The 18,757-nt window shown below is 40.9% G+C and overlaps 1 protein-coding gene across 1 annotated transcript in view; it reads left to right on the forward strand.

Moving 5' to 3' along the window:
• Positions 1-2,672: 2,672 nt before the first annotated feature.
• snrka (SNF related kinase a) overlaps positions 2,673-18,757 on the forward strand; it is a 36,376-nt gene continuing 20,291 nt past the window's right edge. Inside the window, exons 1-2 of the mRNA XM_046045215.1 lie at positions 2,673-2,951; positions 3,837-4,550. Coding sequence (XP_045901171.1) covers positions 3,962-4,550 — 589 coding nt within the window. The 5' untranslated portion in view covers positions 2,673-2,951; positions 3,837-3,961. The remainder of the gene's footprint in view (positions 2,952-3,836; positions 4,551-18,757) is intronic.

Genomic DNA, 18,757 nt, shown 5'->3' on the forward strand with positions numbered 1-18,757 from the left:
TCGCGATGTCCCCTCTAATTGTCACATGTGCGATTGATAATTATTGCGACTTGTGCTTGCTGATCTGATACCGTCGGAAAATAAATATTAAGAGCCTTTATTTAAGTAAAAGTAGGAGCAAGAGTAATAATAATCCTGTAACATATATTAAAAATTCATTAAATTAAAGTATTAACTAACCTGTAAAATAAATATAGTGGAGTAAAAATAATGGTTTAAAAATGATCAATAATATGTTACAATCAAATCACAGGAGCTTGTTTCATTTGAACAGAATGGGAATGCACATTTGCGTAAAAGTTAGGTCAGGAAATCCCACTCATCCATAAGAGCGGTTTTCCCTACTGTGTTCCCTACTGAGGAATTCAGTTCAAACCTTTACATAAATAAAATGTGCAGAATGGACAGAGCAGACTTAGTGAAATACAAAGAAAGACAGCAATAAACTGAAGCTTCGTCTGCAGACTTGAATCACAATGTGAGACACGTAGTTTGTTATTTAAACCAACTTGGTATTTTAAAATTCATCTGCATTGAAAGACGATTCAGACACCCAGATATCTGTTTATGTTTTTTGGGAAAGAGTTTGTCGCCACAGTCCTTTTTCCACAGCAGACATTTTGACTTTTAACTGTCTCATTGGAAAGCACAGGTGTTACTAACATAACCGATGGCTCTGCTTCAAGTGTCTCATTAAGCAATGACAGTGTGACAGTGAGCCAGCATGCACAATACCAGCACCCTGAAACCGAAGCAGCTAAACTGAATTCAGCCATCATTCATTTTATTGTTTACACCTGTGTTTAAAAGCCCCATGCAGTTTATATTTCATGTGTTGAACTACCCAAAAATTCTGCATTGAGTTGCAATGTTAATAATAAACGATGAAGGTCTCTACAGGACCCACGACCCGACCCCGGATAAGCGGATGAAGATGGATGGATGGATGGATGCACACGAGCATGTCTGCAGAGTGCAAAATCAAATAAAATAAGAAAACAAAAGGCATTGCATATTCATAATACAATGTCAAATTACGCTATGATTTAGGTTCATTATGATACCTTTAAGTGACACTCTCATGAGTTTCTTCTGAAGGCTCAGTGAAGGGAAAAGATGTAATAAGATGATCATTTGCAAAAAAAATTAAACAAACTCCAGTAAATCTCAAACTGTAATTCCTATTTAGGGAACAATGTATAAGTAGCCTACAAAGTGTGGTGACATATCAAATATAAAGCAACACTCCCATCTTGAGTTTAAAAACAGAAAAGCAAGCAACACTGCCAGTAGGCTATTGTTTTTTTTGTGTGTGTGACACGACATGAAATTATTAGATCTTGAAATCTCAGTATGCATAAATATTAAAGGCATGGCCTACAGTCTAGAAAGTTTAGCTCACTATGTTCTTGTCTTTCACACTCAAATACCCACAGATGGTGTCCACAATAAGCTTCCAGAACAGCTTGTTATAGAGCAACTTGTTGTACACTCTCCAAGTGTCTGTACTCTACCTGGAGACATAAACACTGTTCCTCTGAAAGATATTCCCAGAAAAGACCACCACCACCAGGATAGAGATGATGACTGGTCAGAAAGTTAAGTATATATTTAAATATATATTTTATTTAATGTTACTACTGCAAATACAGTACACAACCCTAAGGGCAATGAAAATTGGTTAAGTTGATACTTTATAATATCTTGCAAAAAGCGAATGAGAGCAAACTGCTGTGGGGAAACATTGTTTTGTGAGAAAGCGAAACAGAAACAAAAACGTATTGTTAAGGAACATGTTGAAAACTCAACTAAAAAGACATCTCAGCCTTGAATTTTTCTTCTCTATGCGGAAAGAACCAGGGATGCCGCCAAAATCAGACCATATGTTTCTTTCAAAGTCACAGCAGCAACCAATCAGAGAAGGAACAGACTCAGGAAAGTCAAGTGAAGGCCAAAACAAATTTACGGTGGTCCGTCACTAGGTGTCACTGCACGCCGTTTATTGGGAAGACCATGGACGGACCCATTGCACAAAAACGTAGGCTGTGTAAATCTGTGTAGTATAACTATTATGATAATATGATAATATGTAAGGATGATCACCACATCAGGTGTTGTCGGATGTTGTCACCTTGCGTTAAATTATTGGCTATTTGGTCGACATGTCAGACGCGTCCTGCTATGCTTATCTTAAAACACAGCAATTAAAAACGCTGCCTTTCATTACGGCTAAACTGCCACACCTTTCTCAATTAGACATTAGATGTATTGTTGTGCAAACAGACTGTTTCAGCAACCTTTCCCAATTAAAAGACTTTGTTTGACGTCAGAGTCGAATGCGGTTGGTGATGCGCTTATGCTGCCTTCAAGTGGTCCTCGTAACGACCTGACTCCGAGCTCCCAAAATGTAAAAATACATCTTGTCCCGTAAACGCATTTTAATGTAATATCAATAAAAATCAAAACGGTCAAATTAGAAACCTTAGTTTCGGTCACAGTCTACTTATTGTAGATTTAAAGGGAGAGATTTTTGGCGTTGTATAGTATGTTTTTAATTAACGTATTAACCATTTGTGACGCATATCTCTTCAACAGTAGTAGAAATAATTTCCCGAGCGTGTGTGATGTCCCACGCGTTTGCGTAAAAAAACTCGGACACTTTTCCTCAGCACGTGAAGGTAGCATCACAGTCACATCCCCACCGCCTCGACTGGGAGGATACAACGATTCCGATCAGGGCTGCCGTTGCCAACGATGCAATGCCTCGTTTTACGGATGATCCCCGGGCATAGGCACCTTCTGAGTGCCGCGGTCACCTCGAAGAGGCGGTACCATCCTCGTCTTGTCTGATAAATTGCGATAAGCTTCAACAGAGAGCGCTCGAAAGGACGCGAGGCACCCGGTAAAGACCGGACTCGGGGCTTTATGTTTACCGAAGAGAAGCTGGAGAGGTGAGCTGAGCGAGCCGTAGTAACTTTAGCTTGCTACATGCTAACTATGGCTAGCCGTGTGGTATTTAAAGCAGCACCTGTGTACCTGTAAGGCTAGCGCTCTGTTACACGGCTAAACGTGTTCGTGTGGAGAGTAAGTTACTGTTGGGGCGGGTTTGTGAATTAGCGGGTGACGTTGTAACGTTAAAAAACGAAAGCTGTTAACGTTTGTCAGCCAGTAAGCTAACGTTGACCAATCAATGAACAACGAGCTAGCCTCTGGTAACGTTAGGCTAACGTTAGTCGCTTGTGTTACCGCTGGGCCCGTTATGCAGCTGACAGTGGACAGACAGATAGTCTTGTCAAACTCAGCTGTGGTAGCAGCTCATCTGCATACGTGCGACAGTTGGAAGTGTTTTATTATTGTTGTAGGAAAGTTTTACTAGGTTAATTGTAGCAGCACGAGGCAGCGCATCAGGATAAATTGGCTAACGTGAGTCCAGCAGTCATCCTGTCAAAACAAGCCGTAACGTTAACTTAACGTCGCTGAGGATTTGGTGTTAACTATCCAAGTTTTTATGCGCTAACGTACAGGTGATTTTGCGCCTATGTTTATCTTGCTTGTGTTTTTGTTCAATAGGCTTGAACTTCTTCCATTCAGTAATATATCAAATCATGATTCTGCTCAATGCTTCACTCCGAGTGAAGGGAGGGGACAGATACATTAGTATTGTCTGACAAATATAACAATGAGGTGAACATTGGGAGTGTTATAAATGTATTTGGGCTTATTTAGCTTTTTATTTAGCTTTTATTCAGTATTATGGTGAACTTTGCAAATGTAAAGTAATATGTCTATTTTTTTTTTTTAATCAGTAGCAATTTTGTGTGTCTTTTATCATTTAGGAAGATGGAGCCATGGGTTTCTCCTTCAGCCTTCGATGAACTGAGCTAAGCTGGACACACAGGACTCAGCAAACCTGCTGCTGCCTACAGTGGGGGCTCCCCTCTCCCCATCGCCCTCACCAGCTATGGCAGGCTTCAAGCGGGGCTATGATGGCAAGATCGCTGGCCTGTATGACCTCGACAAGACACTGGGCCGTGGCCACTTTGCTGTTGTCAAGCTGGCACGCCACGTCTTCACTGGGGAGAAAGTGGCAGTGAAGGTGATCGACAAGACTAAGCTAGACGCCGTGGCCACTGGCCATCTTTTCCAGGAAGTCCGCTGCATGAAGCTGGTCCAGCACCCCAACATTGTGCGCCTGTATGAAGTGATAGATACTCAGACCAAGCTTTACCTCATCTTAGAGCTAGGCGATGGAGGGGATATGTTTGACTACATCATGAAACATGAGGAGGGTCTGAATGAAGAGCTTGCTAAGAAATATTTTGCCCAGATTGTCCACGCGATCTCCTATTGTCATCGGCTGCATGTGGTGCACAGGGACCTCAAGCCAGAGAATGTGGTGTTCTTCGAGAAACAAGGGCTGGTCAAGCTCACTGACTTTGGATTCAGTAACAAGTTTCAGCCGGGGAAAAAGCTGACAACCAGTTGTGGATCTCTCGCATACTCTGCACCAGAAATTCTGCTGGGTGATGAGTATGATGCTCCAGCCGTAGGTATGCAAAACATGTAGGCTGATGAATGATGCTAAAGTAATGAAATGAGTCACACTGTTAATTAGAAAATGCTAGAGAGTTGCAGTGCAGTGCTACCAGACAGGATGTGAGCTAGATCGTTGTTTCAGCCTGTTTACGAAAGTCTGGTGCTTTCACACAGGCACAGATTCTGTTTTATCTTGTATGATGCATTGATTGTTTTGAGTTGGATGGACTAGGCTTGCTGCCTATGGCACCATCTCGGTATCCAGTCCACTTATTAAACACTCTCACCTTCCCAAAAAGCATGTCTCTGTGTCAGAGCACAGGCTTTTGGCATCAAACTGTGCAGGGCATCTTTATCAAAGTCATGTTAAAACCCAGCTTCAGCACAGTGCTGTAATGAGGTTGGCAGTATGGCTAGCACCTGTTTCACACATTTGCTGTAACACCTGATCTGTTAGTTTGCTTACAGAGCCTGAACCGTTCGCCATGGTCTGTTTTTGTGTTTGGTCAGCCTCAATCCAAAACAGCCATCAATCATGTGCCAGGGCCCTGTGCAACAGAATATACCGAGTTGGACTTCTATCAGGGTGTGTGTTTGTTCCAGTAGCAGAATGCTGTACTTGACACAGTATTTGACACTTCGCAGGCTGCCATAGGCCATGTGCTACAAGGTCAGTTCTACTAGCACTGAAGTCCATGGGTGTCCCATTGCACTAAATTAACTGGCTCATTGATTTTCTATGAGGGCTGACAGAGTGCAGACAGACAGACTGTGTGTCCTTCCATGACTGATGGCTTTCAGATCAGGTAGCTTCAACGATGGCAAAAACATGGGATGACCAGCTTTTGAATTGCGTAATGAGATGTACCCAGTTAAGCTTGTTTTTTTGTCTGGTGTGGTTGTCCATGTGGTGCTAATCCCGAAGGAGTCTGAATCTGTTCTCATGATTGTTTATGCTCATAGAATATGCTTTCTAAGGCAGTCAACTAGGTATTATATGCTTCCCCTTTCTCACAAACTTTAGAGGTGTGGCAGAGGCAATGAGGAAACTGTGGTTACATTCTGATTGAACTACACACTACCATAGAACTTGCTATGGTTCACTCTTTGACTGTGAAGGAAGTAGGATACTGCTCTGTGGAACTGCCCTGTGCTCTTTGAGCAATTGTTCAAAATGAATTAAACTTCACCTCATATTGGAGCTAGGTGATGTAGGGAATATCATGAAAGATGAAGAGAGTCTGAATGAATGGCTGGCTAAAAAATCCTACATTGTCCATGTTATGTCTTACTGCTGTTGGCTGCATTTGGTGCACAGGGATCTGGGGGTCACTTCATGTTTGGTTCTTACAGAAGCCACGGCTGGTTAAGCTTACTGACCTGTAATATGAGCTGTCATATGATCGGCCGTGTAGGACTAGATCTTTCCGTCTCATGTGAATGTGAAGTTTTAGTCTTTTGATTAACAGGTTCCTATTAAGGAAAGAAGACACAAATATTTGTCTCAGGATAAAACACGGAATGTCCAATGTATGGAAAAAATCGTTATTTATCTTCGGTCTTGAACATACTGAAGTCACTAAATCATATTCAAACTGAGTAGGGTTAGATAGACTGGCACAAGTTTTAGTGTGTGTGTGTGTGTCATCATGGCAAAATGTGGTCCTGGATGTAAAAGTGGTTTTGAGAACTTTGCCGGATGTTTTTATGTCTGTCTTTGGAGAGATCTTGTCAAACACTGTGCGAGATGCTGTTCCAAAACTTTACAGGTATGTAGTTTGGATCAAAATGAAGGCAGCATGAGCAAGGGCGGCTACTGGCCCACATTTGTTTTAATCTAGACATATTTGTTAGAAAGGCAGGAGGGGCTGAACAAAATGAAGTGGGCTTCATTGTGAAAGAAAAATACATTTAATTATTCATCAGTTGTCTTGTGTCTTTATTTCCAGTATTAAACTGTATTCCAGTGAGACTACAGATGCTGCGGGGAACGTTTATAGAGAGTGTTTCTATATCAAGTCTAAAGTGTACTCTGTTAGGACTGGGGTGGCTGATAGACGTATTTGATCACAGAAATACGCCCATTTGCATAACACGCGTTGAGGCATCGCAGTGAAGTTCTGTGCTCGGTCTAAGCATTGATCTCCCCCTGAGAACAAGCTGCAGCTAAAAAATCTCTCCTACAACCATCTAAACTTTGGGTGTATTTTAGACAATGTGGTGCTTTGTAAATTGGAAAAGGTTTATCACAGCACTATGAATGCGAAACACTTGAAGAGGCACAAACACTTGAAGCGAAAGCGTCTCTGAGCACTTTTGTCAAGATGGCAGCAGCAGCAAGACAGCACCACAAATCCTGTTCAGGTCTTCAGACTGTGACCAAATGTTGGTTGACCATTTTTTGAGACAGTGCCAGTACTTTTTACAACTACTCGCACATGTGTGACCTGCAAATTTGAAAAAAAAATTTTTCCATGTTAAAAACATGGTTGAAAAACAATGAGGGAGTGAGTCTTCACTGGCAGATTTCCCGGCGTCCTGAGAGCCGTTTTGGCCTGCCGTTAGTTAGTTAGTTAGTTGACAACTTGTCCAGCAGCAGCAATAACATACCAAGCAGGAGAATCCAGCATCCACTGTGTCCGCATCTCTCTCTCTGTTTCCCTCCCAAATATACGTTGGCGACATTAATAAGTCTGTTTTCCACTTCCGCGCAGCTGGTAACATGTTTTAGTTACGCTCTGCCTGCATACTTGTTGGGACCCATGGGGCGGGTCTCTCTGCGCTTCTAATGTGACAGACAGACGAGCTCTGTGCGAGTAAACATGCTCTGGGTAGTAACCATGGCAGCAGTCCTGTGCGCTGCTTAATCTCTGTGGGTAAAATATATCTTCTAGGTATTATTGAAAGATTGATGTTTTTATTTTTGTGCTGTTTGCTTTCTTAGTGAACATGGTAATCACATGTTTTTTGTAGGCCATAGGAGAGCTTTTTGTACTTTTGCATAATAGGCCTAACGTTACTTACTTTCATTGTTGTAGCTTATGTTCAAGTTTAGTGAACGTGTGTGTGTGTGTGTGTGTGTGTGTGTGACATTTTTGGATAGGCCCTTTTGTTATGATTGATGCTTTAATGTAAAGGTAATTATTTGAACAAACTCTGTATATCACATTTTCTTTTTTTAAAAGTGTGGGCTAAATTTGTGTGTAGTCTCGTACATTTGTACTGTGATTGGTGTAAGGCTATTTCTTGGGAGTTTCTAAGGGTGCACCCAAAGCCAATGCCACCCTGAAATCTCTGTCCAGATAGGCTGCTTTTAAGGGTCAGTCCCAAATTGTATTTTGTAATGTGGATAACTTTTTCTACCCAGATGAACATGGGGTCAAATCTATATCTAGTTTGGTACCTGTTACATCAACAAATGTGGTTAGTCTAAAAAATTAGTGGTCTGGTGGTTTGCGTGAGTAGTGTGGCCTGGAGTCAAATTCATAAAAGTATCTTATTTTATCTTATGTGCATTTGTTAAGCACCATTCATCGAAAATGTGACTGAACCAAAATAAAACAGCACATTGTAGTTTCTGTATTAATCACCAAAGGATTTATCCGTAATACAGTTAAAATGTGAATATTTGCGTTGCAGGTCCATTTAAAGTGTGCGCTGCTAAATTTTCTGCATGTGCCCCTAAAATGTTAAGTTGGGGTCTACAACGCTGCTCCTAGTAAAGATAAGTCTGGAGCCATGCTGTTTGTCCCCACACAAGCCTGATAAATTAGTATGATCAACACAGCGAACATGTTTCTATTAGTAGTAGTCAATAAAGTTTAATCAGTTAAAATTGATTTTCTGCACTGCTGCTGTCATGGTAACATACTGCTGGTTTATATTTTCTGTGAGGAAATGGCTTTAACTAACATTACAATCTGTGACTGTTGTTACAATCTGTCAGTTGTTAAAATTTTTTTTTTTCCTTGACCCAAACTGATGCAAAAATACATTTGCCAGTGATTGTCTTGCTGAATATTACTCCAGTGATGGAATAAAACCATGTAAGTTTTAAATGAAGTAAAAGTACTGGGTCTCCACTTTAGGGAAAGGGTTGACAAACAATGTTTAAATTAATCTGTGTGTCAAAGAAATCCTTTATTTTTCTGATCAGGCATCTGACAAATGGGGTCTGTTATTATTAATTTTAATATCATAACAAAGCAATGACTTGGAAATTAGACTACTAATTGAGAGAATAACCTTTTGAGTAATTGTGAGGTACAGCCCTGTACCCCATAGGCCAATAGTGTGTTGTGCTGTTATGTTGCTGTATAATATGCCCTTTCCATTCCATGAATTTGTAGTGTACCACCATCTGTGTTGTGCTAAGAGGCTGTTGTCAGAATTATTGATAGTCCATATGCAGGGCTGTTTTGTGGACCTAACAGCCTGTGCTCTCGGCCAGGTGGCTGCTGTGTGTAATGCACTTATAGGCACTGATAGTAATTGCATAGGTCCTACTTTTGGCCACCACAGCCCTCTGCAGTTTTTGTGTTGAGAGTACTTGGAACCACATGGATTATCACTCTCTGATACTGTGTCTTTTGTCTGTAATCTTCTGTTCAGTTTAGTCAAACGTTGCAGTGGCTGTTGTGGGGCTTACGATGTTGTGGTCAGAGCCATTAGCCTTGTGTGTGTGTGAAAGTGCTTTTTGTTTGTAGATGTGCAACCCAGGCCACAGAGAGGTTTACTTTTGGGTTTCTAGCGACCATCCATTGGGGAGGGAAACCCTTCTTCTGCACTTACTTGGAGCCAAAACAAGCGTGTGTTTTTAGTTAATATTAATATCATCGGTATAATTGAGAACCACAGTCCTTGTCTTTGCATATCGCCTTCACAGAAATGAAAGAGGAGGCAGGATTAAATGCACTGCAATCAGTAACAATTAGTAGTTTCATTACAGAGGGAAGTGTCTTATCTTAATCTACAAACTGATAGTGGAGACAGGGTTAAAGCTTTATTAAGAGGTTCAACATGTTGTCTTCTAGGCACTCTTTAGCTGGTGGAAAGCCCTTCCTGTCAATGAGTCGCTATTGATGACCCATATCAATGTATTGACTGCTCTGTGTGCCTGTGCCCTGCAGAGACATTAGATCTGATTAGATCTGTGTCTCTCGAGAGCAGCCAGAGGGGCTCTTAATTGCAGTCCTGGTTACTGTTGGCTGCTGCCAGTAGATGGGAAGAACAGCTAATCCATGCTATTGTTTGGACTGGACCAGGAGAGGATGAGAGCGAGGCAGGATACTGCGCTTACACAGTCCTGTGTTGACACAGACTGGCTTGCTTTGATTGGAACTCATTCTTCTGGTTCCTACCACTGGGCCAAAGACCAAAATGTAAATGTTTCTAATAGAGTTGGGCTCAAGTAATAGCGTAGTTTATGCTGCTGCATGGCAAAGACAGGTTCTAAAAACATGTTCCCACTATGACCAATTAGTCTGGACTGAACTCTGTCATGTTATTATTTGATCTATGAAAACATGTAAATCACAGCCCCTTCAATTTTTTGTTTGTTCTGGCATAAAACGCTGGTCCTTTTGACTCTGTTACAGATGTGTTAAATGGCGTTCAGCCTTCAGTGGCCCTACTGGCTTTTGGTTCATTACCATCAGAGTATATCCGATGGCAACAAAAGCGATGGAGTATAACACTGGTGTAAATGTTATCTGATTTAACTTCAGTATTTACACTCTCTGCCCCAGTAAGCCTGTCTTAGTACCCCTTTGAGCAGTGTACTGAAAGTGAACCCTGGTGTATAATGATAATACAGAGTTTACAGTCAGTCCATCAATATAACTGTGGTAAAAGACTATATGATGCAAAATGAGGAGCTGTGGCTTTTCTGTGAATGACATGCTGATTTTAAAAACCAGTTAGAAGGCTTACTTCCTCTTTTTTTGGATGGATTTGGACAGGGCACACACAACAATATTCAAATTCACATTGTAGGTTAGATTGTGAATGTAACACATTGACACACTACAGCTCTGACCGCCTTTATTTGTGTTTGAGCTGCATTTTGCTCTGGGCATTTTGTAATGACCGACCAGGATTAAAAGATGTGCATGTACAGACACAGAAGTATACACACATTGTCCTGTCACACAGAGGGGTAAAAGAGGCGTGTGCTAATACTATGTGCTAGTTGATAACTGAGCATATCAGACCGACTGATTAAAGGTTAGTAGGAATTGTGCAGGTTCATCAGGGAGGTTGACTTATAGCAGCTGGATGAACCCAACCAGTGTGACACAGTAGTATAATTTCAGTTATCATATTAATCAAATGAAGTCTGTTAAACTTTCTGACTGATATTAAATTCCAGTTATTTAGAGAAACATTGGCCAATTTTGGACTTCACAAATTGTTTTTGATTTACTGGGCCTGCTTGAATGTTTTCTGTTCACCTTCTTTACATAAGGAACTTTGAAGTAGAGTATTAGGCAACACGGTGGCCTCAAAGCAAGAAAGTCCCGTGTTCAAACCCTGGGTGTCCCAGGCTGTTTGCGTGGGTTTCCTCCAGGTGCTCTGGTTTCCCCAGCCATCAAAAACATCAGTCATTGACCAAACACTGATTAAGATCTGGAGTTGGTCCCTGGCTGCACAGCAGCTGGCCACTGCTCCCTTGAGGGATGCCGATATGGTTGCACTTTTGAGAATTGGCTTAAGTTCTGTAAAAACAAACTCTTATAATGCGAAGGAAAAAGCAGATTTTTATGTTTGTGTTTTTTTTATCCACATTTTGGCAGATTCCACAGTTATTCCGCGTCTTACTGTTTAATTTTTATGATCGAATTTTGCGATTCCTTTCAGTTTGTCAAAAGTTACATGATTCAACTGCATTATTCTCTACAAGATAATGATATTTATTTAACACAAGACAGTAATAGTGTAGTATTAGATGGATGCTTCTGTTCTGATATGAGTTAATGACTGTATGTTGCAACTGCACACACCACCACCTCTGAGACAGCAGCTTGTTGGCTGGTCAGAGAGGATCTGTTGCTACCAATTGCTGCAGGTTGTCTGTCAATCAGGTCACTGTTGCTGAAGTATGCTAAAGCCTCATCTGACACAGATACTTTATAAATCACTGTATTAGTTGTTTTTCTATCCCTACCAGATAAACTCTGGATTAAGTTGCATAACATCCAACCCATAGAAGTGTGAATGTGTGCTCTTAATTAGCTTATCATGCAGCAGTCACTGCTGCCCATTTGCAGTGATAAAGTATCATGATGCACCAGTGTTTCCACTGGAAAATGTGAGAAACACTGTTATGTCCTGGATAGCTACACTGTGCAGCTGTTTCTTCCACCACTACCTTGATTTGTAGCCAGGGTTTACAGCATGGTCAGTGTGTTATGAGCTGAAGGCAAAAGAGGTGCGTGATATGTCACACAGAGCATGCTGCCATATTCTGTACCAGTATCTGTTTTCAACCTCAGTGTGAGATGTTTCCATTTTGACTTGTCCTCTCCAGGTCTCATCTTCTCCATTTCCTTCCGTTTCCCTAACAACAGTCCAGGTTGATCTGGCAGATGTCTGGTCTGCTCTGGATCTGACACATCTGCTATTAATACACACACTGAGTGGGACAGGCCCTCTCTGCCTGACCTATCCAAAAGTTCACATCCTAGATAAAGCAGCCAGCGCTGCACTGCATCTGACCAGTGCCTGGTGACTCTGCTAAACAGTGAATCAGGCAAATGTATTCTTGTTTGTTGTGAGTATCTCTGTCCACCGCCAGCTGACACGGAAGTGGTGAAGAATATTTTATGACAGCCACATTCTGTTAGTTCTCGTCTTAATCACAAACTTAATAAGGACTTATTACGTGTCTTACATGTCCCCTTTTAAGAAGAGAACGATAAGGGAAGTGTCGTCTCACGAAAGACACACTGCTGGATTAACTATTATCACAGTATGACTCCACTGTAGAGAGAGGACAGCGAGCAAGCAGGGAAACAGAGGTGATTAAGTGTAATTATTCATTTCAGTGATCCATGACAAATGAGAGGTGGTGCTGCTGTGTGCAATGAGGCCCATCACTCATGAATCATCACAGGCCACTGGGTAGAACTAGCTGACTGTTTGGCATGCTAATTGCCTGACTGGTTCATATACAGACTAACATGTTTGTCAACTTGCAGGCTGGCTAGTTGGATTCTTCTCTAAAGATGAATATCTGGGCATTTTGATGACTGTGGTTTTAACCTGGCCAAACTGCCCAGCCTGTCTGTATATAAATATGATGTGAACAAAGCACTGTGAAACAGATGAGAGGTCATAGAGGTTCTCAGAAACATGGAACGTTTGAATGTACATTTTCACGGCAGTTGAGCAAACTCAACTGTCCGACGCTGTAAGGTGCAGTAGCTGTTCTGCAAGCTTAAAGCTGCAGAACAGCTACTAAATAAACCTTGAGGTTTTCCTGACTGCTATTTCTAAGGTCAAGAATTAATTCACTTCCTATTCCCTATGTAGTGCACTAAATATACTGTGGACTATTTTATTTTAGCGTCTGAAGTGTGAAATGTGTGTACTATAAATAAGTACCCAAGCATTTCCACAAGGTTGCATTTTATAGATGCAAAAGCTAAAGTCGAGCGATCTCAGAAAATTATCCAGACGGACCAACCAAGCAATGAACGTTAGCTAACATGTTGATGACGTATATTGTGCGAGACAAAATGATCTTTTAAACTGACAAACATCATATATGTAATTCAGAGCACAGTTCAAACAGGATAAAAAAATAAGTTGTCTCTCTCCATGACCACCGTACATATTTTTCTGAAATAAGGTCCCTTGTGCCGGAAGCGGAAACTGTGCATTAAGTAAGATGATGAGTGTCTATTTTATAGGGTTTCATGAATGAGTGAAAGGGGCTGCGATTTCTAACACAATCCCAGAAATGCTCAGAATCATGGAACATTGAGCATCTGCTGATAAGGACTGTGTGAGACGGTCGAAAGCTTTTCAGAACGGCTCCTAAATGAAGCTTGAGGTGAAAGAGTTTTGTCAACACTGTAATTCCATTTTATGCAGGGAGCTTGATAATGTTTTCTCAGTGCTGATCTGGTCCAGTTTCCTCAACACGGTCCCCTGTTATTGGTACTGTTGCTGCTGGCATTTCAAGTTGCATGGTGGTTTATCAGAGCAAAACGCCTGAATGCAGAGTAGGAGAGGAAAAGATGCCAAGCGACAAATCCCACAGTCGCTAATTAAAGCATCATGGTGCCACTGTAATACAGAGAGGAGAAGGAGGAGAGGATGTTCATGAGATCGCAGATGTATGTGTTTGTGGATTGGGGGAAGGGGAACTGGGCAGAAGAGGACAAGAAAAGAGGAACATGTTAAGCTGCAACAGCAAGATAAACAATTTTAGAAAGGTGTGTGAGGAAAAAGGGGAGTGGTGGTTAAAGGTTAAGTACCGTGACCCCACTGAGGATACATTGATGCTGACTTTGGAGAATATAGAGGATTGAAGGTTGGGAAGGAAAGAGATGGCTGGATGCCAGGACGATAAATAATGAAGACATGTGGATTGAGGTATATGATTGTAGACAGAGAGATAAAAATAAAGGAATCAAATATGAGCATAAGTAGGGTTGAGTAGGTGAGGGGGAAGGGGAGTAGAGGGGTGTAGGGGGGGCAGGGTTCACCCCTTCCTGTTTCCTCCAAGAGCATTGTTTGAGTCTGAGATGGGAATACAGAAAGAACAGCATGTATACCGGCAGAGTGGAGTTGTATTCATTGCGAACTGCTTGCATTACTGGTGTGAATATAAATTCAAGCTTGTATTTGTAAATCACTTGGGAACATAGCACTTAAAATGTATATGTGAAATATAATTCGCCGACTTAAATGCTTGACTTTGCCTGTGTGAGACAAAAAGATTATTAGGCATAGATGTGTAGCGCTGCCATGTTGTGTATCTGTGGACAGATCTGCCAGAGGGGCCTGACAGAGGCACATTTATTTCTCCAAGTTCAGAAGGGGAACGTTGCTATAGTAACAAATTCTGCTGTGGGTGAGCCAGGTGTGAGGTAGTATGTCTGTGGTCCCTGGGGGGCCTCTGCTCGCCTCCTCTCTCCATCTCTGGCGTAGGTCAAACCTGGGCACATGTCTACAAACGCAGACTCATGCAAGAGACAATGTTGAGCGCGCACACACAAACAATAAGTTAATACCACAAATAGATAAATGTACCTGAGTATAGCTTAGAGAGAAAGTATTTATGCGGTTGTGTGTATGTGAAGGAGTTGTGTGTGTATATACTGCAGGTTACTCCGGGCTCAAGCTCTTTGCTGTGGTTATGGCACCAATACAGTTTTATTAATCAATTTTTTTTTACACAGCGCAGCGAGTCCCAGGAGGGCCTAGGGTTGTTTATAGTTACACAACCCACTTTTCTCTGCTATATACAGAACACACACACATATGCGATACTGTGTGTGTATAATGTATAGTATAATATATATATTATACATTATACAGGGATAGATATTTTAACACTTTACTTAAAGCAAACAAAGATGTGCTATATAACTTTAAACATTACTATAAGCTATTATTCCATTTTATATCACTAATTGTAAATGGTGACTAAAGTGTATTCATAACGAGGCAGAGTCGGTGGTTATAATGTGTTTTGGAACATGGTCGGAGATTCTTGCCGTACATGGATATAAACTGGTATTACTATTAGTTATAAAACATTAAATCAAAACGTCGTCATACGTTATGAACTTTGCTATAGCGCCTAATGCATGTTTGTAAGTGTTTATAACAACTGTTATAATGTCTTATGGACGCATTATATCGTGTTATAAATATATGCAGAAGTCATTATAGCGATGACCTTCATACACACACTAATATATAGTTGATTCAGCTGTTTCACAAATAAAACCATTTTCTGATATTAGCCTACACCACTGTCGTTAAGGTTTGATTAGTGCTAACTGTAATTTCAGATAATAGGCTACTATAGCTTACCATTATTAGCTATAATATTAATTCCAGTTGTGCAAAACAATGGTTTCATTTTTGTGGCTTGTTTGTGGTCATTAAATTATTGTGCAAGAAAAATGCTCTACGTAGTGGTTAGTCTCTCATTTGTTTATGCAAATTACTAACTTGACAATAATAATAACCATGCTTCCAAAACAACGAGTTTAACATTTCTAAACTTGGCCTCAACCTTTTTTTAATGCCCCGCCTACTCCAGGCTGTGATTGGTCGGTTCACAAAAAGTGACTTTGACAAGCAACTATGCACACGGCTGCATGAAGGTTACCGGATCAAAATCTCCCTGCGGAGATTAGCAGGCAGGCGTCACGTAGAAAACTTTGAAATTTTGGCGCTGCTGATTTTCCTTTTGCACTCGCTAAAATGTCTTTTGGGGGTGCCAAAAATTTCTCTATGCAGGAAAAATCCTTTGTATAATGCTACATGATAAATAAAAGGCTTCAAATTGACCCAGTGATCGGTATCGGCTGATACTGCTTTCAGTGATCGGTCCAGAAAATCCTGATCGGAGCACCTCTAAAATTTACAGTGCAGGTCACAGTGTGTTAAAATAAAAGTCTCTGTTGCTTCCCCAACTGCTGGAAAGTGAAGGCGGTTAGCGCAAGCTAACAACTTCTATCTTTTAAGGGGAAAGTACATGAACACGCACGGGGGAAAATATTCGTATGATTAAAAAAACTGAAATAACATGGGAATATTAGGTTAAGAGATTCTGAATTTTGTTTTTGATTACTTTTCATCATCCAATCCTAGTAAAGGCCAATATGCACAGAACATGCGGTCAGTACAGGTCTGGATCCACTCTAGTGTTGGTTTCCTTGTGTTAGACAGTACACAAGGGCAAACACATGGGTCACGAGAAATCTGCAAGAGCAACCGCTATATATTTCTGGATATATTTACAAAACTTACAGTATTTCAAAATATTGTTGCTTCTAGCTGATGCCTTATTTTTTTCTACACCCATCCACCGAATTCATGATTGGACCAGTCCACAATCCTGCTGACAGGCACACAAAGACATAAATGGCACAAAAAATATAACCTCCTTGGTGGAGGTAATTATGTGCTGCTGGGTTAATTACATGTGCAGAGGAGATGTGGTGGATCATAACTCTGCTTTGAATCATTTTCAGATTTACCCTAGTTGACTTTTATCATGGTTATTAGCCAAGAAGTCTACACAACATTCATAGCCTATATCGTCTTTAGTATCTTTAGCCATGCTAACGGTGTTTAAGATAGAGATGTTGGTCGGCCAGGCAGTCCACCCCTTTGGTATAGACTGAAATACCTCAACAGTTGGATGAATTGCCATGCTACTCAAATATATGCCCCCCTCAAGAACAATTGCAATCACTTTGGCAATCCATAACTCTTCATCTAGCTCCATCTTCAGGGAAAAAAAATCATATTTCTAATAGTCTGGTTTATGACCAAATACCTAACATTCGTCAGCCCCAGCTGTATTCTGAGTGTTTAGCACTGGTGGAAGAAGTATTCAGATACATAGTTTAACCTGCAGTGTGGAACCTTTGTCTCCGCCCTCTGACAGTCAGAGTAATTACCAGAGGTGTAAAGTAACGAATTACATTTACTCACGTTACTGTCATTGAGTTGTTTTTTTGTGTACTTGTACTTTTTAAAGTAGTTTTTATAATCTGTAATTTTACTTTTGCTTAAGTATGTTTTGTTTGAAGTATTGTACTTCACTACATTTTAAATCATATCTGTTACTGAGTGACAGTAACAGATCCGCGCTGAGGACCGTCGGTGATTGTCGGAGTAGATGAAGCCTGACACTCCTGATTTATGATCCATGATATTACGAAAAAATAGAAATGTATGGCAAAAACAGCATGTCATGTCTTATTAAGAGGAGCCAAGCTCCACCTGTCAAACCAACCTAAATTGAAAGCGTGATATGGCTTTGTGCCCTTATCAAATAGCAAAAAACTGCGATTTAATTAAAATCAGTGTAAATAAGTTATTTTAGGAGGTTGAAAAAGTAATGTTTACTCTGAGTAAATTTTTAATGAGCTACTTTTTACTTGAGTATATTTTTATACCAGTAATTTTACTGGTACTTTAGTAAAGGTTGATCAAAGTAATCGTACTTTTACTAAAGCAGAATATTTAAGTACTCTTTCCCCCCTGTGGAAATTACACACTGTCACACTTATTTCTGATGTATAGACTCTGTCACACTGACTGGCTGCTCCCCCCTCTAGCTGTGGCAAACCAGTCATTGCTAGTTGGTGTAAAACACATCACTACTGGTTCACCAGCATGGGAATGTTGTCATGGACGCCAGATTTAAAAACTGGTATCCTGCGAATACAGAGATTTACCTGGCAGTGAATCATCACTGCGTGAACTTGTTTGGCAGCGGCTTTTAATCAAGAAAGTAATGGTGTATTAACTTAACTACTAACCATCTTAGAAGTTAGGGATTTTAGTGTCTTTCATCTTCAGAGCAGACGAGAAGCCCACAGCCATCATGCTAATATAAGACAGCATGAGGCAGGAGATGCCTGGGAGAGAGCTGCACGTTATTCTGGGGCTCTGGCTCTCATCCATATTCAGCTACAGCAGCACTGCTCGTCATTGAGAGCTAGCATATTTCTCCCTCCTCTCTGTCTTTCATTGTCTCAGTCACTTGCACATGACACAGTGCACAGATATCACACACACACATACATGTTTTATTTCATATCCTCTCACGCCAAAACACATCCTCCTCCTCTGATCAGTGACGCGCTGATATGCTGAGTGCATCAATGCATCCTGGCTTCTCCTTTGTGCCATGGTTCTTTTCAACATCTGTTGCGCTTTCTCTCACTGGCAGGAGGAGGAGGAGAAATATGCCCCAGTGATACAATTAACATTTGGAATTGTACAGGAACAAATCCCTCATAACCCACCACAAAAAGTGGCACTGTTACTTTTCACTTGCTTGAAACTGTCTGAGCTTCAGTCAGTCAGTGAAAGGGGGGGGAGAGTTGTCCTTTTTATAGAGTATAATGGAAGAGCTGTGGCATGTCTGTCTAGTCTGTCTATTTATTCCTGCACTCTTGCATGTCTGGGGTTAGTCTTTATCCAGCATTCTTTTTTAAACGTCACTTATTATCTTCCAGTG

This window comes from Micropterus dolomieu, linkage group LG03 (genome assembly GCF_021292245.1).
Source record: "Micropterus dolomieu isolate WLL.071019.BEF.003 ecotype Adirondacks linkage group LG03, ASM2129224v1, whole genome shotgun sequence".
NCBI lineage: Eukaryota > Metazoa > Chordata > Actinopteri > Centrarchiformes > Centrarchidae > Micropterus > Micropterus dolomieu.